Source organism: Cibotium barometz, chromosome 34 (assembly GCF_041138505.1).
Source record: "Cibotium barometz isolate CiBa-2024 chromosome 34, ASM4113850v1, whole genome shotgun sequence".
NCBI lineage: Eukaryota > Viridiplantae > Streptophyta > Polypodiopsida > Cyatheales > Cibotiaceae > Cibotium > Cibotium barometz.
Window position 1 is genome coordinate 34,080,870 of NC_141079.1, and position 20,808 is coordinate 34,101,677.

The window sequence follows — 20,808 nt, forward strand, 5'->3', positions numbered from 1 at the left end:
TCTTTATTTTTCATTTTCTGGTTTTTTATCCAGACATTGTATCATATATGTTGAGACTCTTCCACTATTTTGGGCTCCACAGTCCAGTGTGCATCAGAGTTGTAGTTAACTCTACTCTCTTACGTGACTTCATACACTACAGTCGACAATAGCTGGTTTCTCTTCTTCTAGAAGCATTCCATTGAAAAGCACCTAGGTTGTGTGAGATATCTTTTACTTGTGCCCTATTTATTTTTATATTTGTGCCACATACAGTGTCAATAACATATAGGGGACATAGATGGGTGGCTTTTGGACACAAAAGGATTCATGCATAGGAATCCTTTTGGACACAGATGGGTGGAAGATGTAACAAACATTTCTTTGCTACTCACGGCCGTTCTCATGCCAGAGATAGTGTCAGGCAGTTGCAGGATTCACATGGAACTCTTCACTCGGATCCTCTTATGGTTAGACAAATTGCCACTAATTTCTATCGCCGGCTTCTTAGTGTTGAGCCGCACTCTCATTTGAGACACAGGGCACAGACGAAGTTTTGGAATGCATTGCCACATTTGATCACTGAGGAGATGTGTGCCGCTTTGGGTGCCCCTTTTTCTATGCAGGAGTTCAATCATGCTCTTCATGCCTTACCTCATGGTAAGTGTCCAAGGGAGGATGGCCTCTCCCCTGTTTTTCTCATTACTTTTTGGGATGAGATGGGGGCTGAGATCACATCGGCTCTGCAGGAGATGTGGGACACAGGTTCTATGCCTTCTTCTCTCACTGAGGGGCTTATTTATCTTATTCCTAAGAGTGGGGATAAGACATTGATTGGCCAGTGGAGACCTATCACCTTACTTGGGACTGCCTATAAGATTCTTGCTAAGGTAGTGAGCATCAGATTGTAGCCAATTTTGCAAGATGTCATTCATGATACTCAGAATGGATTCTTACATGGCAGGAGCATCTTTGATAACATTTTCTCATTTTGGGAGGCCGTCGAATGGGCTAAAGCAAGCAATCAGCCCTTAGCCATTCTGCTCTTGGATTTTAAGAAGGCCTATGATAGAGTGGATTGGGACTTCCTTGAGGCTACTCTTAGCCATATGGGCTTCTCTCAGAGATTGGTCAAGGGAATTTCATGCATGGATCGTGATGCCCACAGTAGAGTGCTCGCTTTGCGGTTATAGAGGAGAGCGGTTTCAGATTTCTCGCTCAGTACGGTAGGGCTGTCCTTTAGCCCCATTATTATATATCATAGTTGCAGAGGCCATGAGCATCTTTCTCCGCTCCACTGTTGGTATTTCAGGATTGAGGTTGTCTCTATGTAATCAAGAGAAATTGGTTGACTCTGAGTTAGCTAATGACACAGCCATGTTCTTGGAGGCTTCATATATATGCTTATGTTCCTTCCGGGTAGCACTAGAGGAGTTCTATTTGGCAGCAGAGGCACTCATTAATTGGCACAAATCTTTTGGTTTTTTTTTTTTTCCAGAAAGAGACTTCTATTAAGTATGAGAAAAACATACAACAATCATAACTATGAGCCGAAAAAGAATAGAATCACCCCAATATGTAAGGTGATTTCAACCACTGAGGACATCATCATGCCATGTAAGACATGTGGTATTAAAGGAAAAGAAGATGCCATGGTCCCATTCCCGCATAAATATCACACGCTTCGCCTGCGCAGAACGAGAGGGCCCCTGAATGCGAGCCCAAGTAGCCATAAGAGTGTGGAGAATATCACCCCATATAGTACTAATGCACTTAGACCCAAAAATCTGGACACCCTCAATAGCCTCCGTGCATCTAGCTCTCCAGATTTGCCATGCTATAATACTGGCAATAATCTCCCAACTAGTGTCAATCCTCTGTCTAGGGGGTGTGTAACCAGAGTGAGGAACATCCTACAATAAACCATGCTGCGAAATTCCTCTACGAATGAATATAGCAAAATTTGTACCACTGTCCTCATAAAAAAGCTGCGGACCAGACTGGGAGAGCCAAGCAACTGCCCTGCCCCCCAAGTCACATGCATGGCTCGGCCACTCAATTTGCCCATAAGTTTGGCTACAGGACTCCAAATCTGCTGTGCAGCGCTGTACGGTCTCAGAATCTGCCGCACATCTAGGATAGGAAGGTGCTACACCGAAAACTGATCTTCACTAATTGGTGGGGAGACCATCATGTACGAATAACCAAAAGAAATGAGAGAGCTTGCTCCTTCTGTATGAGTGCCAAAGTCTATGCCAATATTTGCGCTGTATCATAGCACTCCCAATGAGGCCTGAGAGTAGGGATCCTATGCATCTGTTGAGTGAGGAGAAGCCTGGCATTCCGAACAGTGAAACTGAAAAAAGGAAGGCTTTTCAAAGGATCAAAGGCATCAATCCACTCCCACTCTCCTAGATCCCACTGATGATATTGATAGGACTGCCACCATATAGCCACAAACACCAGGAGCCATGAGTCGCTATCTGAGAAGAAGGGTCAATGAACCAGTGCTTCCCCGAGCAACCAACTATCCTCACTGGACTAAGCCTAGTATCTGGGATGATCTCCTCCATACTACATCTCCTCAATCTCCCACCAGGCATGATAGAATAAATGAGGCAATCTGTATCCTCCTGGCAATGACTTGCAGAGGTACGCCTATCCTCGAAAAAACTCCCAGCCAACTGGGATGATAGTCTCCGTGAAAGGTCCCAGAAAGCCACTCATGTGGAATAGCTGCATCAATCTAATCAATATGAATGCGAGAGCTGCTAAGATGCTGAGTGGATGCAACTCTCCAATCCTCCGAAAGACTCTTAAAGGTCTTTCAAGCAAGAACTGCATATGCGCATCTCTCCCATCCTGACCATTGCATATAACGAGATGCACCAAGTGGCCGACCAGCCTCATCCCTAATGAACTCGTTCCACATAATAGGTTGTGAGTCAGCCTTGTCCAAAGACCTAGGAAGCCTTTGTCGCAAAAAATATCTCATGCTTCTCCATGCTCCTGATAATGGCTGCAATAAGAGGGGAAGACGGTGCCCTAATATCAGCCTCTGTGAACAAAAAACGTGTGCTGGGCATCCAGTCTCTCCCGACCACCCTGGGTGTACATCTGGAAATCTGAGACAAGAAAAAATCCTTCCAAGGCTCAATGCCTAGTAGGAAACCTCTGACCACAAGTTTGCAAAGCAACGCCCTGCACTGAACATCCGGATCGATAATATTCAAGCCCTCCTCTCTTTTGGGCTGAATAACTGTGAGCCAAGCTACCCTGGCAACGAGTGTGTGAGGTGCCATCCAAGCCCGACCAGAGAAAATTGCGGATCAATCTCCGCAATTGGCCAATGCACGCACGAGAGAAGCACCAACAAGAGGCAATAAACCAAGCTGCAATAAACCAAGCTGAGGCAAGCAAAACCTGATTAGCTACCAAAGCTCTGGAGGCTAAATCTAATCTCCTGGAGCTCTAATGGAGAAGCTTCTTCCGGATACTCATAAGTACCGGAGCAAACTGCTATGCAAGAGAAATATCAATCCCAACTTGGCATCCTAAATATCTAGCAGTGCATCCTCTGCTGATCCAAGTAAACCTATTATGTGCAACAAGCTCATTAGGAATGAGGCTAGTCAACCACTTGGTGCATCTCGTTATATGCAGTGGTCAGGATGGGAGAGATGTGCATACACAGTTCTTGCTTGGAAGACCTTTAAGAGTCTTCGGGAGGATCGGAGAGCTGCATCCATTCAGCATCTTAGGGACTCTCGTATTCGTATTGATCAGATTGATGCAGCTATTTCGCATGAGTGGCTTTCTAGGACCCTTCATGGAGACTATCATCCGAGTTGGCTGGGAGTTTTTTCGAGGATAGGCATACCTCTGCAGGTCATTGCTCTCCCGGGCCAAGAGGCTACAGATTGCATCATTTACTCTATCATGCCTGGAGGGAGATTGAGGAGACGTAGTATGGAGGAGATCATCCCAGATACTAGGCTTAGTCCAGTGAGGATTGTTGGTCGTTCGGGGAAGCATTGGTTCATTGACCCTTCTCCTCAAATAGTGACTCATGGCTCTTGGTGTTTGTGGTTATATGGTGGCAGTCCTATTAGATATCTTCAATGGAACCCACGAGAGTGGGAGTGGATTGATGCCTTCGACCCTTTGAAAAGCCTTCCTTTTTTCAGTTTCACCGTCCGGAATGCCAGGTTTCTCCTCACTCGATAGATGCATAGGATCCCTACTCTCAGGCCTCATTGGGAGAGCTATGATATTTTTCTAGTAATACAGCCCAGATACTGGCATAGACTTTGACACTCATACAGAAGGAGCCAGATCTCTTATTTCTTTTGGTTATTCTTACATGGTGATCTCCCCACCAATCAGTGGAGATCGGTTTTCGGTGTAGCACCTTCATGTCCTAGGTGTGCGGCAGATTCTGAGACTGTACAACATTGTTTGTGGGGATGCAGCACTGCACAGCAGATTTGGGGTTCTGTAGGCCAACTTATGGGAAAATTGAGTGGCCGAGCCATGCATGTGACTTAAAGAGCAATTGCTTGGCTCTCCCAGTCCGGTCCGTAGCTTTTTTATGAGGGCAGTGGTACTGATTCTGCTATTTTCATTCGTAGAGATATTGCCCAGCATGGTTTATTGCAGGATATTCCTCACTCTAAGTATACACCCCCCAGACAGAGGATTGACACCAGTTGGGAGATTGTTGCCAGTATTACAGCATGGTAGATCTGGAGAGCTAGGTGCACGAAGGCTATTGAGGGTGTCCAGATTTTTGGGTCTCAGTGCATTAATACTATATGAGGTGATATCATCCATACTCTTATGGTTACTCGCATTCAGGGGCCCTCTCGTTCTGCGCAAGAGAAGCGCGTGATATTTATGCGGGAGTGGAACCATGGCATCTGTTAAGAAACTCATGAATCTAAGCATAGCTATGGTGGCTCAAAGATAAGCACAACCATAATGATGAGATTAACAACTTGACTAAAAGGTAATTAAGCTAGTAATTAAGCACTATAATGCGAGCATAAGATAAAACCACACATAATCTCATTGCAATAATCAAGTTCCATACACCCATATTTATAGTCTTGGGAAGGACTCCAATCCGTACTTTTTGTGCACCCTAGTACCAACCATGTGTTCATTAATGCTCACACTACATGTGCAACCTTGTGCTTTTCATGTGTCACCTTTTGACCATTGACTTAACCTTTTACAAGTGACCATACAAATCAAGCTTTGATATTAGTCCCTTAGTCTATTCTTTTTTTCTATTGTACATGCTTCTTCTCTTGTTCATGTGACTCACTCCCTACCTCTTCCTTGTGCTCTTTGGCACCACATATCTCAAGAGCATCTTCTTTTCCTCTAGTACCACAGGTCTTACATGGCATCATGATGCTCCTCGGTGGTTGAAATCACCTTACATATTGGGGTGATTCTATTCTTTTATGGCTTATAGCTATGAGTGTTGTATGTTTTTTTCATACTTAATAAAAGTCTTTTTCTGGGGAAAAAAACAAAGGATATAGGAGAGACCCTCTACAAAACCCTAACTTCATGAAAGGCAGATAACTACAAAGGAGTCATGCATACACAGAGATAGACATGGATAGCAGTTTAGGGACTCACCAACCAAACCAAAGGCCCAACAGCTCTCTGGACCACCTTAGAACATGGGAGAGTTCTAAAAGTGTTGAGAAATGGGAAGATGGTCTAATAAATCCTTCAAACATCAAAAGGTATTGGCTTGCCAATGAGGTGATAATTCAACTGGTAGAGATGTTTGTCTAGGATCAAGAGGTCCTAGGTTCAAAACCCCATATGGTGCTTCCTTGGCAGCATCGCCTATAGGCGGATAAAAAGCGCCTACACGTGGTGAAAAATGGTAACTACAGGAGGATCTTGGGCGTAAGGCTAGTCAGGGGAAAGAAAAAATATTGGCTTCCTCTGCCAAGTCTAGCTCTAGCCAGGAAAAAACCTTCTCCCCTGAAGCTTGGCCTCCACCACCCAATTTGACTCTAGCAATAAGCTTGATTGAACTACATTATGTACTCGTGTGTAGTGTAAGGATTTGGAGCCAAAAATTTAAACCTTGTTTTGTTCTTCTCTTCTCTCTTAATCTTTACATGAAGGATTTATGTGCCACTATACTACCTCATTAGCAAATGTTAACATGTTATGTTCCATGAAGAATCACTAATCTAAGTACATCTACTTGTACCAAACCATTGTAACCAGTCTGGGTGGCTTTAATTTCTTGCAGATTTTTTTTTTTACAGATTTTTATCAAAGACTAAATTAAATGTTGCCAAGAAATCATATCGATTTATGCTTCGTGTTATAGATTATGACCACATCTCCAAGGTCGAATGTTACATATCAACAATGTTGTTCCCCATGGAATAGATGCAATGAAGCAGGCGTTCACAAAGAATGTTGTAATACTACTTTGCCAAATTCCAACATGCATGAAACTCAAAATCAAAAGCCTAGTACATCAAGAAGTAGTCTTCATATTGAAGGAAATATGGCCAAATACCATGAACGGACCGGTGCAAGTGAAGATGTCACACGCAAGGTTGAGTATATGATTCGTTTTCTTTTGCTTTCTTTAAAAGCATAAAAAGATGTGTGTGTGTGTGTGTGTTTGTGTTTGACTGCAATCGAATACGCTAAGTATTCGCATCAAGATGTGCTTATATTGCAGGTGGATATTGCTAAGGCATTTGACAATGTTCAATGGGATTTCATCTCTCAGATCATGACAAAGTTGGGCTTTGGTCCCAAGATGGCAAATGCTGTTTATTGGCTTTATTCTGGCTCTACTGCTCAGTGCATTCTTGGGAGCCATCTGTCTCGGTCATGGATATTGGGCCGATCAGTTAGACAGGGTTGCCCTCTTAGTGCTCTCTTCTATGCCATTGCGACCCATCCTCTTTTGATGTATCTTGATCATCTTACAAACACAGGACACATGACTGGTCTTAAAATCCCAGGGGCTACATCTTTTTTGGCACAAGCATATGCTGATGATTCCTTCTTCATGCCACAGAATTCTCCTCAGGAACTTCGCATGCTTATGGCCACTCTTTCTTTATATGGGTTAGCAACGGGATTGCATGTCAATTTTGACAAATCTAAATTACTCCCCCTGAAACAATGTGACTGGCATTCTATTCTTTGGCCGGGTCAGGTGGTGCATTCCAGAGATATTGTCGGGCATTTGGGATATCCCATAGGATGGCATATCACCAGAAAGCAGCAATTAAAATGGATTTTCCAAAAACTTCAACATAAACTGGAATACTGGAAAATTTCTACTTGGCCTCTTCATGTCAGGCTCAGAATAGTACAATCCATTGTGATGTCCTATGTCCAGTTCTATTTGCCCTTGTTGCATTGGTCCTCCAGGGATATTTCAGCTTTTATGTCTCAAGCTATGGAGATCTTATGGAAGACAAAAACTGCTGTGAAAGCATTGAGACTGATGAAGATGGAAATGGTGTGCTCCCCAAGGATGCATGGTGGACTTAATGTTCTTAATATAAGATATCATGTACTTGCAAGGAAGGCTACAATGTTGCATACTTTCTTCCGTCAACAGCAGCCATGGACTTGTATGTTAGCATCCATGTGTGTCAACATGAGGACTTGTGCTTATGGTCATTGGATTACAGATCATTGGGAGGTTGTTATTGGGAGATTTGTAGGGAAGATACCTGGTTGTCCTTTCTCTACTGCCCTCATACTTGACTGGAAACAAGTTCTCTCTAAGGTCAAATGGGCTCCTGATAATTGCTTGAGGACAAACTCGATGAGGAAAGAAAGTATTCATTGGAGTGCCATCTTTGACACTCCACTTCCTTTACAGGAACCTGTTCGGGCATACAATCTTATGAAATTGGGAATTAGGTACATACATGATGTGGTAGATGATCGGGGATATGTCTTATCCTTTCCCCGGGCCACTGCTTCCTATGCATTGGGAATGCATCATAGGTCGATATGGAAGAAAATTGCTGATTTATTGCATCCCTTTTGACCTATTCCACCTGTGGCTGACACAGACAGGCTTATGGATTGGCAATTGCAGCCATCTACTACATGCATACATCCTATTCCCCTTCCTGCCTTAACCTCCATAAAAGCCTACAAGCTTCTTCAGCCTCCCCCATGGATTCACCAGCATGCTAATTCTCTGTGGCATATAAGGCAGCCCCTCTCATGGTGGCGGAAGAATCTCCGGATATTGTGGAAGTGTAAAATGCCATTGAAACAAAGACTTTTTCTTTGGAGATGTTTGACAGGCACATTGTCAGTGGGGATCATGCTTGCTAAACGTCACATTGCACCTTCCACATGTCTAAGATGTCAGGCTCCCTCAGAAACTGTTCTTCATCTGCTTTGGCACTGCCCTTGTTCCAAGATCCTCCTCCGGAGAATTTCAGATTTTCTTCGGCTCCGTTTCCCGAGTCACAGATTTGGGAAACATTTCTGGCTTTTTGGCAGATTTATGCGGTCCTTGTCCCAATACTCACTGTTTCTCTCTTGGGTGAGATATTGGGCTCTTTGGACAATTTGGAGTGAGCATAATTTGGCATACTTGGGTCGTCAGAATCATCAGTCATATGAATCCTTCCGAGCCTCATTGCGGCAATCCTTATATGATGCCTGCCATGAGGGTGATATGGATGTCTCTTGCTTAGAGCTTTTCTCTTTATGTTTTTGACATTTGGGATACTCTCCATTTCGGAGACTTCCCATCTTCTAAATTTATGAGCATATAAATATACTGCACTGGATATTACCAAAAAAAAAAGTGTGTATTTGTGTTTGTGTTTGTGTTTGTGTTTGTGTTTGTGTTTGTGTGTGTGTGTGTGTGTGTGTGTGTGTGTGTGTGTGTGTGTGACTAGACAGTTAGAGGGGCTTCAGATTTCTGGTTCACGGCCTTTCATTGCACAGGCTTATGCAAATGATTCATTCTTTATGCCAAAGAACAGTCCTCTGGAGCTTCGCCTATTGATGGATACTCTTTCAGATTTCGGGTTGGCTGCTGGTCTAAAAATTAATTTTCAAAAATCAAAACTATTACCTCTCAAGCATTGTGACTGGCATGCTATCCTGTGGCCCGGCCAGATTATTTATCCGGAAAGAATAGTAAGACATTTGGGTTATCCCATTGGCTGGAAAATCAGAAATAAGCAACAAATATCTTGGGTGCTAAACAAAATTCAGGACAAATTAGAATATTGGAAGATCTCCCTCCACTTGGCCATTGCACGTACGGCTCCGAATTGTTCAGTCCATTATTCTGGTCTATGTCCAGTTCTACCTTCCACTCTTACATTGGTCGTCTCGAGATCTTTCTTTTTTTATGTCTCAAGCCATGGAGATTTTTTGGAAAACTAAGCTTCATAAAAAAGCTTTAAGGTTGCTCAAAATGGACCTGCTTTGCTCACCAAGAATGCATGGTGGTTTGAATATTATAAACATCAAATTTCATGTGCTGGCAAGAAAGATCACTATGCTCAAAACCTTTTTTCAACAAGAGCAGCCTTGGTCTATCATGTTGGCAACTTTTTGTGGTCAGATGCGCACAAATGCTTATGGTCGTTGGTTAGTTGATCCATCGGAAGTAGTGCTTGGCAAATTTCAAGGTAAAATCCCTGGTTGTCCATTTTCTACTTCCTTGATTCAGGATTAGAAGAAAGTGCTCTCTCACATCAAATGGTCTCCCCATCTTGCTTCTATAGCTTCCTCGCTTCGAATGGAAAGCATACATTGGAGTGCTGTTTTTTACTCTCCCCTTACTGTACAGCAACCAATCAGAGCTTACAATCTTATGAAGTTGGGCATCCGGTTCATTGACGCCGTGGTAGATACTCGAGGGTAAATTCTTTCTTTTCCGGCAGCATGTCAACAATACAATCTTGGGATGCATCATAGATCTATATGGAAAACTATTGTAGATCTCTTACACCCTTTCATTCCGATTCCAACATTGGATGTAAGAGACAGGCTTCAAGATTGGCATCTTCAGTCTTCAAATTCAAGATTATCCTCTCAGCCTTTGCATCTATTGACTTCTATACAGGCTTATCGATTGATATTACCTCCTCCATGGATTGCTCATCATGCTAATTCTCTTTGGCATCTGGATAAGTCTTTACCTTGGTGGAAAGGAAAACTGACATTGATATGGAAGTTGAAAATGCCATTGAAGCAGAGACTCTTTCTTTGGAGATGCATTGTCGGTATTTTTCCAGTGGGAGTGAAATTGGCTCAAAGAAGGATTGCCTCTCCTCTTTGTCCAAGATGTCATCATACTACTGAGAGTATTCCGCATTTATTGTGGTCTTGTTCATATTCCAGAGACCTTCTGGACAAGATCTCCTATTTTTTATCTCTCAGATTTCTTGTGCACAGGTTCTACAAGTTTTTCTGGATGTTTGGCACGTTATCAGCTTCTTTGTCACAGTATTCTCTTTTCTTCCATTGGATCAGATACTGGGCCTTATGGACCCTCTGGCTACAGCGAAATCATGCATATCTGAATTCACCCCTTCAGCACCCTTATGAGTTCTTCCGAGCCTCATTGCGACAATCCTTATATGATGCCGTACATGAGGAAGATTTGGATGTTTCTTGTGTTCAACTTTTCTTTTACTATTTCTGATGGATAGGGCATAGGCTCTTTTCTTGAGCACTGCCCTGATATTCGATAGAACTTTTTTACTGCTGTTTTTAAAGTTCTAGGGTTTAGACATCCTCTTGATGTCAAACCCTTTTTTACATTTATGATATAATGCAATTTCAACTGGTTTTACAAAAAAAAAAAGTGTGTGTGTGTGTGTGTGTGTGTGTGAGAGAGAGAGAGAGAGAGAGAGAGAGAGAGAAATGATATATTAACGTCCTCAAAAGGCCAAAATGACCTATGAGAACAAAAAGGTTACAACAATTGGTGGATCTGATACAATGTCTGTGTAAGAAAAGCTAAAACAACTAAACAACTAACTGAAACTGAAACAATAACTATGAGGAAAAGCAAGGTACTAGGAGCTCCTAATGGATAACATCTAGGGAGGAAAACTCCAGCAACAAAGGTAAGCATCATATACATTACTATCCAAAGATGTCTCTCATCGGTCGATGGCGGATATTGTTGGAAATAAGTGCACACTAGGTGTACTATTTCTAGTCTAGTTTCACTTAAGTCTTTGTGTCTTGAGTCTAGTGCCATGTGGCATCTCTACATTTATCCCATAAGTCAGTCTACTCAATCTTGTACTTCTCACCTATATATTGTAGGTGTCACATCAATGAAAGTATCAATCTTGTGTCTTGTCTACACTCATCTCAAGGTAACTCTTTGTCTTTCATTTGTTTTTGTTTCATTTCTAGTTTTGCTCTTGCTTTCATGTTTCTCTACATGGTATCAGAGCAAGTTTTTAGGGTTTCCCTGTTTTTCTTATGAGCTTTCGCCATTCTCTCCAAGTTGTCCCACTCAACTCAGCGCAGCCCATCTGTTGCCCTGCGTAGATCTGCACATGTTGTGTAACTTGACTTGCATTTGTTGTCCAACGTCGCCTCTCAAGCTGCACGTGCTGCCCAGCACATTCTGAACCTTCTGTCCGCCAGCTTTTGCTGTCCGCCGGCCTGTTTACAGTTGCTGCTGCCTGCGCTTCACCCTCTACAGGCTGCGCATCACTCCATACCTGCAGCTACTGTCGGTCTCCCTCTCCTCTTGAAGAATCTACAAGGTACATGCTACATTGTCTCCTTCAGTTTGCTGGTCAGTCCTTTCCTCATATCTGCAAACTGCTAGTTCCTCATGCTTCGATAGGCTGTCACATGCTATGGCCTTGACAAGTGGTGAGAGAGCCGGCTTCTAAAAACAGTTTGGATCTCTTTTTCATTCATTTCTGCAATCTTGTAAGGGAATAGACACTGCCCTTGCATTTTAGCAAGAGGTAAGACCTTCCCACATGGCCTCTTCTACTCATTCTCTCATGTCTATCGACAAATTCAATGGCTCCAACTTTCATACTTGGCAAATCAAAATCAAGTGCCATCTTATGAAAGAAGGTCTTTGGGACGTTGTTCACCATGCTGCTCCCGAAGATTCAGACATTGAGCAAGTTATCACTTATGCTCCCACTGCCAAGAATGACAAAGCCTATGCTATCATCCTGCTCGGTCTTGGCGATGATTACATTCATCACATCTCCGACATACAGTCTGCTTCTCGAGCATGGATCACTTTGGATACCCTTTTTGGACCTCGTTCTAAAAACTCTAAGATTGCACTTATGATCTCATTCTTTGATCTATATATGCAGGAGGGAGCTACTATAGCCTCTCATGTCAATTATTTTCGCAGTCTTATGGTTCAGCTTGCTTCAGTGAAGTCCCCCATCTCCGAAGATATTGCTATTGCTGTGCTTCTCAAAAGCTTACCTGAAACCTATGCTACTCTTGTCACTACCTTCAAGTATCACAATAATCCTACTCTTGAAGGTATCATCAATGCTCTCCAAGAAGAGGAAAGAACAAAACAACAAAAGGTAACTGATACTGCTTTTTTAGCAAAGAAAGGAGGTTCTAAGGTAAGAAAGCCTTGCACCCATTGTGGAAAAACTAATCATTTGGAGAAGGACTGCTTCAAGGCTCATCCATGCACCATTTGTGGCCGTGATAATCACCGGGAGAAGGACTGCTACTCTAAAACCTCTACATCAGCCCCTGTATCTACCTCAGCCCATGTTGCTACAGCATCTACATCAGCAGATCTTGCTGTTCATTCCTCACATGATGAGGAATGGGCTTTCTGATTACTTCACCTTTCTTGTCTACCACTTTGACCACCGATGATGTAGGTCAAGGGGTTCTAGTGTCTTACTCATTCTGCTTTAGGACCTCTCTCTTGTCCCTACTTGAGCGGCAGAGATTGCCCTTGAGGAGGGATGTCTTCAAGGTCCATCTGTTTGTCTACAGTCAGTTCTACAGTCAGTCTTCTGTCTATCTAGTCTTGTCTGTCTATCTATCTGTTGTCTGTCTATCTGTCTATCAATCTGACTGTGTCTTGTTTTAGATCCATCTTGTCCCTACCCTTGTGGACCCATATGAGGATATCACTTGAGGAGGGGTGTCTCAGGATTTTTTTTGTCTCTCATGTCTAGTCTCTCAGTTTATCAGTCTTTATGTCTATCTTCTAGTCTTGTCTTTTTTTGTCTTCCTCCTAGTGTCCACTTAAGGAGGGTGTTGGAAATAAGTGCACACTAGGTGTACTATTTCTAGTCTAGTTTCACTTAAGTCTTTGTGTCTTGAGTCTAGTGCCATGTGGCATCTCTACATTTATCCCATAAGTCAGTCTACTCAATCTTGTACTTCTCACCTATATATTGTAGGTGTCACATCAATGAAAGTATCAATCTTGTGTCTTGTCTACACTCATCTCAAGGTAACTCTTTGTCTTTCATTTGTTTTTGTTTCATTTCTAGTTTTGCTCTTGCTTTCATGTTTCTCTACAGATATCCTCAATGTCCTCCATGGTGAGTACTCTAACTGGACGTCTCCCATGCCGTGCTAGTATGGTCCTGATCCTCTGTTGTAGTCTCCGCCGGTGTCGAGATGGGCCTCTCATCTTGGGGCGCCTAGACCGCCCTAGCTCTATAGCCCGATCAATCAGTGTACCTCTGGTGCGGCTATACTCTGGGGCTAGCTGGAATGCCTGCTGGCCTGACTGCTCAATCTCTGGTCGAAAGAAGTCTGTAATTTGCCTCTGTAGGTGTCTCTCCCTCTCTGATCCCCTCCCTCTCAAGAGACCCTCTCTATGTCTACGCAACTTCAGCAAGTATAATCCGAGGCATCTCTGATCCTGGTATCTCATGACTCAGGAAAGTGGTCTAAAACCCTCTCTGAACAGGCAGTGAAAACGGCCTCGTATCTCATAATATACTGGACAGTGACATATGTAATGTAACTCTGTCTCTGGCTCCATCTGGCACAACTGACAAATCCTGGCCTCAGCTGGTACTCCTCTGAATTTGCCAGTCTCAATCTCTAGCTGGTGTGAGGATGTGCGCATCTGACCAATAGCACACCGTACCCCATGAGAAATATGAGTATCCATGTAGCTGGGTCTAATCACAAATCCATCCTCCGTGAGCTGGAGAAGATGATCTCTATAGAAAGCCATCTTTGTACCAAGCTCGTGTGTCGGCTGTATCCATGTCCTCCTAGTGTCCAGCTGAGTCAAGTCCTGCCTGATAAGTCTGGTAATCTCTGCTCGTGTGTCGGCTGTATCCATGTCCTCCTAGTGTCCAGCTGAGTCAAGTCCTGCCTAATAAGTCTGGTAATCTCTCTCCCCAATGCTGCATAAGCTTAGTTCAATCTGGTCTCAGCTGCTCTCCTCAAGGAAAATAGTGGGCCACTAAAAACCACACCAAGGTAAGTATATGCATCTGTATACTCCACTGTCTCCTGAGAGAGAGAAAGAAAGAAAGAAAGAAAGAAAGAAAGAAAGAAAGAAAGATATATTAACGTCTACAAGAGGCCAAAGTCGGCCTATGAGACAAAAAATAATACAACTGTGTTCTTCCGGTCATCGGAAGAAAAGAAAAAGTGTGCATGTGTCTAGATACAACTGTGAATCATCATGGATCAGTGGAGCCCATATACAAACAATATAAAGGGGGGTGGGGATGTGGATGGTGTGCTAAGGCAAGATGCATCTCTATATGCTGAAGGGGTAGTACAAGCATGCTATGCAGATCTATGTCTAACTCCATCCAGTGCCATAAGAGGGATATGAGACATCATACATCGCCGATGCTGAGGCTGTGAGTGGCGTGAACATGTACCCTTAGTCTGAATGAAAGCGAGCTAGCCTCTCCTGTGTCTCCATCTGGTGTCTCATCCGGATAGCTACTATCTCTCAGTGACGGAGTCGGGGTGCTCTGTGTCCAGTCTGTCTACTTCTCCGCCTGGCTCTGAATTCCTCTGCTCTCTGTGCGGTCACCCCACGTGGTACATCAGCTGGAACTGGCATAGCTCTCTGGAAGAAATCTGTGAGCTGGGACTGTCTCCCACCCCTAGTGGGAGCGGGTGTCTGGAGGAGTCTCTCTCGAGAACTATGAAGCTCTAGTAGTAGTCTGCCAAGCTGTCGTTGGGTCCGAGGCCTCCATCAACTGATGTAGTGAAGAGTGCTCCTCAAACAATCCTGCATATCTATCTCTAACCCCCTGGTGGGCTCTACATCTACATACAAAGTGATCCTCAGTCTCCACCTCCTCGCGGCACAATCTGCATATCCGCTCGGCTCTGGGAACCCGTGCCGCTCTCCCAGCCTCTATCTCTAGCTGATGTGATCGGACTCGTAACTGTCCAATAGCAACGCGAGAGGTGTGTGGCATGTATACATCCATATACCGCGGTCGCTGTATAAACCCATCCCCTGAGATGCTCATAAAGTGGTCTCTGTAATACAGCATCTTCAGTGGTAGTGGGCTCTCTCGTGCTGTCCATGTCTCCTGTATGTAGCGATGCCATATGTCCTGTCTCATCACTCTGTTCCTCTCATTGAGAGAGAGGTAACCCCATGGAGCAGACTGATCATACTGAAAAGGTGGCAACCGCTCAATGTCTATCCCATGATGTGAGAACCACTGTAGCATCTGTGCATACCAAGATCCAGTGTGTTCAGCCTCGGCCAGCTGTCTGGATGCCTCAAAAGCTCGGCGGGATAATCTCTCCGTGGGCATCTCCCTCATCCTGTGTATAAAGGAGATCGTCTGGAACAATGCCTCCACTGCCATAGGTGGTGCAGCGAACTCAGCTCGAACAATGTCGTGCGGGACGGATGTTTTGCTGCGTATCATCCTCCAGAGCATCAAGATTTGTGGTCTCTCCAGTTGTACCCATGTGGAGGATGCAAGCCCTGGTGCCCAAACCGCTGCTGCATACATCAAGGCTGGTGTCACTAATGTATCAAAGAGCCACCCCTTCGTGCGGGGTTCCTGAAAATGTGCCTGATGACACTGACGCTCAAGGCTAGCAAGAGCTCCATACCCCCGGGTCACTCTGTCTCAGACTGCCTGAGCCATGGAGAAGCGTCCAGCTGAGCTAGTAAATGTGATGCCAAGGTAAACATAAGAGCTCACCACCTCGACCCGCCCTCCTGCTAATGTGAGAGTAGTGTGGCTCCTGACTACGGGTGAGGTGTGAAAGATCATAACCTTGGTTTTCCCAAGGCTCGCTGTGAGACCGTGCTGTGGGCAGAAGTCATCAAGAGCCACAAGGTGTCTTTGAAGCCCAACCTGCGTGTCAGATACCAAGACGATGTCATCAACATAAAGCATAATATGGACAGTTATACCTGGTAGCTCAATCCCAGAGCCTCCTCCCTGTGTGATGTAGTCGACCACCTCATCAATATAGAGCCCAAAGAGCATGGGGGAGAGCGGGCACCCCTGCTTCACACCAATGGTGCTAGCAACTGTGTCGGACAAGCCTCCTGGGCATCGCACTCTCCCAAAGACCTGCTCATATAGCCTGTATATGCCCCACATCATGTCTGAGGGTATGCCTAGTGTCTGTAGTCGCCGAAAGAGGCGCTCTCTAGGCACAGTATCAAATGCCTTGCGAAAATCCACAAAGCAACAATAGAGCCGTTGCCTCCGCGCCTTGGCCTGATCAATCAGGCACCTCAATGTAAAAATGTGGTCGATGGTCAAGAAGGCTCGTCGGAAGCCTGCCTGGCCTGCTGCTCTCAATCCCCCATCCTTTGCATGAGTGCTCAGTTCTGCCTCCAAAACTGCCCCGTATAGTTTGGCCAATATATGGCCAATCATGATGGTCCTGTAGTTCCTGGGGTCCAGTACATCTCCCGCTTTATGGATCGGCACAATAGTGTGCATCGTCCACTCAGCCGGAAACCCCTCTGACAGAGCTCTGTTGAAGAAATGAGCAAGAGATGGTGCCAATGTATCAATAACATAGATGAGACCCAATGGGCCTATGAGACCAAAGTGATACAATAATGTCCATGGCATATCACATCATGGAATGGAAAATAAAACAGAAAGAAAACATAAACATAGCTATCTCACTAGGGTGATACAAAACTGTCCATGGAAACTCATCATGGAATACTAAGGACATAGAAACATGAGAGCAACATCAGCTCAAGTTGATGGTATACCACTCTCCAAAATATCAACCATGGGGCTAATGAGTATGGCCGAGAGGTCTCCCTCAGCTATGTCACGTGGAAAGGTAGCTCGATGGCGGTGGAGCATGTCCTGGATTTGGAGCTGATGAGGTGATCGTGGCTGACAAGGGGGCCGAGGGCATCGGGCACACTGGAGTGCAAAGGCTCGGTCCGAGGTAACTCCTCACAGGCGAGGTAGGTCCAGAGTTACTCGTGGAGGGTCCACAAGATCCACTATGTGAGTGTCCTCCACCTCCTGGGTTTGGAAGAAACTGGTGATGGTTGGCTGACGAGGGAGGGGACGGGGTGGCTGGGGCCGAAGCTCTCTCAAGAAGGTGTCCCTGCGTCTGCAGAGCTCAAGCAGGAAGAGGCCCGGGCAACGCTGGTCCTGGAATTCAATGATCCTGGAGAGTGGACCAAATCCCTCATGAAATAGACAGTGAAACCTCCTGCGGATCTCATAGTATACTGGGCAGCGGCATATGTAATGCTCCTCCGTCTCAACCTCTATATGGCATAGTCGGCAGATCCTCTCCTCTCCTCTCTGGGTGTCCGTACGAGCTTCCCGGCTCTGAAGATGTGCTCAGCTCTACCTGTCTCCGCATTGAGGCGGTGGGAAGAAACCCGTATCTGGCCAATCGCAATCTGCATGGCATGGGACATGTGAACACTCAAGTAGCCCGGCTGTTGGATGAATCCATCCTCAGTGAGTGTGAGGAAGTGGTCTCTGTAAAAGTGCATCTTCGTGGGGAGCTCCTGGGGTGTGATCCATGTGCAATGTGTGTAGAGGCTAAGAAGATCTGACCGGATAACCCGGTTGGTATCCTCATGAGACAGCCGAAAAAAAGGAGAGTCCAAGCTGTACTGAAGTGGGGGTAGGCGGTCCATGCAGAGCCCATATACTGAGAACCAAGTGGAAACTAGTGCATACCATACTCCAGAATGCCCCTCAAGTGCTAGCTGTCTAGAGGACTCCAGGGCAAGCCTCGGGTACCTGTGGGGATCCATGTGACTGATGCGATGGAGGTATGTGACTGTCTGGAGAGATTTTATTAACATCTTCTAAAAGCCAAAAAAACAGCCTATGAGACAAAACCTGTGTACATCATCATGATGTCTCAATGGACATCAAATGGATAATAATAAAAAAGTACAAAGTACTCTATATTGTGGAGATAAATCTCATACAGGGTTCTTGCTAAGTATTGTGGGGTGGATGGGAGGGAGGGGGGGTAAATACATCCAATAAAGCATCTAGCTCCAATCGGTGCCATCAATGACTGGGTGTAGGATGTCATGCATCGGGTTAGGGGTATTGGCATATGTAATGCTCCTCCGTCTCAACCTCTATGTGGCATAGTCGGCAAATCCTCTCCTCTCTGGGTCTCCGTATGAGCTTCCCAGATCTAAAGATGCACTCAGCTCTACCTGTCTCCACTCTGAGGCGGTGGGATAAAACCCGTATCTGGCCAATCGCAATCCGCATGGCATGGAACATGTGAACACTCGAGTAGCCCGGCTGCTGGATGAATGAGTGTGAGGAAGTAATCTCTGTAGAAGTGCATCTTCGTGGGGAGTTCCGGAGGTGTGATCCATGTGCAATGTGTGTAGAGGCTGAGAAGATCTAACCGGATAACCCGGTTGGTATCCTCATGAGACAGCCAGAGGAAAGGGGAGTCCAAACTATACTGAAGGGGGGGATAGGCAGTCCATGTGGAGCCCATATACTAAGAACCAAGTGGAAACTAGTGCATACCATACGTCTAGAGTGGCCCTCAAGTGCTAGCTATCTGGAGTACCCCAAGGCAAGCCTCGGGTACATCTAGGGATCCATGTGACCGATGCGATGGAGGTATGTGACTGTCTAGAAGAGTGCATCCACTACCATCGAGGCTGTAGCAAACTCTGCCTGGGACTGATGGTTTGTTGCGGATTATACGGGAGCACATCATGACCTGGGGCCTCTCAACTCGCTGCCAATCCTCATCGGATAAATCTGGCCCCAGAAGGCTGCTCCATACTTCAAGGCTGGTGTTGGGGTAAAGGCACTATGCCCACCCTTATAGTGTGTACAAGCTCATAAGTTATAGTACATAGTACACTTAGTACTTTTAATGTACTAAGTGCACTATGTGTACTAGTGCAATATACATGTGTGATAGGGGAGTCACACACTCACTTGATGAGTTGACTTATCCCCACAACTCTCTCTCTCTCTCTCCCTTGCTTCTCTGTGTATGTCTCCCATGAATGAACTCTAACCCTAATTGACAGGTTTCTCCCCATCAACTGGTATCAGAGCTTGGTCGCCTGCTGAATCTCTCTTGGAGCTGGTCGCCTGCTGAATCTCTGACAGAACTGCCTGTATTTTTCTGGTCTCTGCCCAGCCAGTAGGCGTGGGCTGGCTCAACTGCTGCCCAGCCATCAGCGTGGGCTGCTCCAGCTGCCCAGCAGCCAAGCGAGGACTGCCCAGCAGCCAGGCTGGCTGCCCAGCAGCCACGAGCACAGGCGCCTACAACAACTGGCGCAAGGACAGTCAACGCAGCATTGGAGCGAAGACTCGTTGGGCATCTGAGCATTGGAGCGAAGACTCGTTGGGCAGCCACTACTGCGCTGAACACAGGCGAAGGCAGGTGAACGAACACGCGTGCTGACTTCTCTTACTGTCGAGTCTTCGACGACGTGGAGGGCACGCCATGCTACCTCGCTCCCCTTTGCCACGTATTCGCCTTTCGCCTGGCTGCGAACCGAGATAGCCTCGCCGCTTCCAAGCCCCAGAGCTTGTCCGCCCGTGACTCGCTCACGGAGAGTCTGAAGAGGGACGCCGCCCATGTACAGGCAATTAATCAGCGCCTTCAGGTGGCCATAATGGGCAGCAACACTGCAGAGTGGAAACCTCTGAATGAGTCCGTTACGAGCCAGGTCATGGCGGAGGATTTTAGCAGCCCCATTGTGTCGTTGTCCCTGAGATGCTTGAGCAGGTCTCCCCCCTCGCACAGCTCCATCACCACGACTACAAGCGTGTAGCGCTGGGCGTAGATGCGCCAGGCGAAGGCTATTGCCTACCTGCACAACAAGCAGCATCATCATTACCCCACTTTTCCTGCAACAACAAAAACTCGCCTGCAAATCAGAGAATCACGAGGTATTTTGCTTCAATTTTTTTTTGGGACTTGCAATTGAGCAGGTACAATTATCAATTGAGCAGGTACAGGTGCCCAATTGCTCAATTTTTGAGCAAAATTGGCAAAATTGGGTGACATTGGTCACAATCAGGATCAATTTGCAGGAAATTGGTCAAATCAGGATCAATTTGCAGGAAATTGGATGTCGAAATTTGGGGCTTTTGATGTGATTGTGCAATTAAGCACTCATACATGCTGTATGATGTGAAAAATTGCACATTTGGGCAAAATTGCAGCAAATTGCAGCAAATTGCAGTGCAAATCAAGGGGCTTTTGTGCCGATTTGGTTGATTTGCATGCAGGCAATCGCATTTGATGCTGTGGTTAATGTGCTGATGCCTTACAAGCACTCAATGTACCTGTAAATCAAGGGGCTTTCATGTATTTGATGTATATGTGGCCAGGGGGAAG

At 45.4% G+C, this 20,808-nt stretch overlaps 1 protein-coding gene across 15 annotated transcripts in view; it reads left to right on the forward strand.

Moving 5' to 3' along the window:
* LOC147618948 (uncharacterized) overlaps positions 1–20,808 on the forward strand; it is a 222,548-nt gene that overhangs the window by 187,723 nt on the left and 14,017 nt on the right. For 9 of the 15 annotated variants that reach the window (XM_086774128.1, XM_086774129.1, XM_086774125.1 and 6 more), the window contains one exon: positions 6,347–6,580. The exons of the other annotated variants lie outside the window; for them this stretch is intronic. In XM_086774128.1, coding sequence (XP_086630254.1) covers positions 6,347–6,580 — 234 coding nt within the window. The remainder of the gene's footprint in view (positions 1–6,346; positions 6,581–20,808) is intronic. 15 annotated transcript variants of the gene reach the window in all.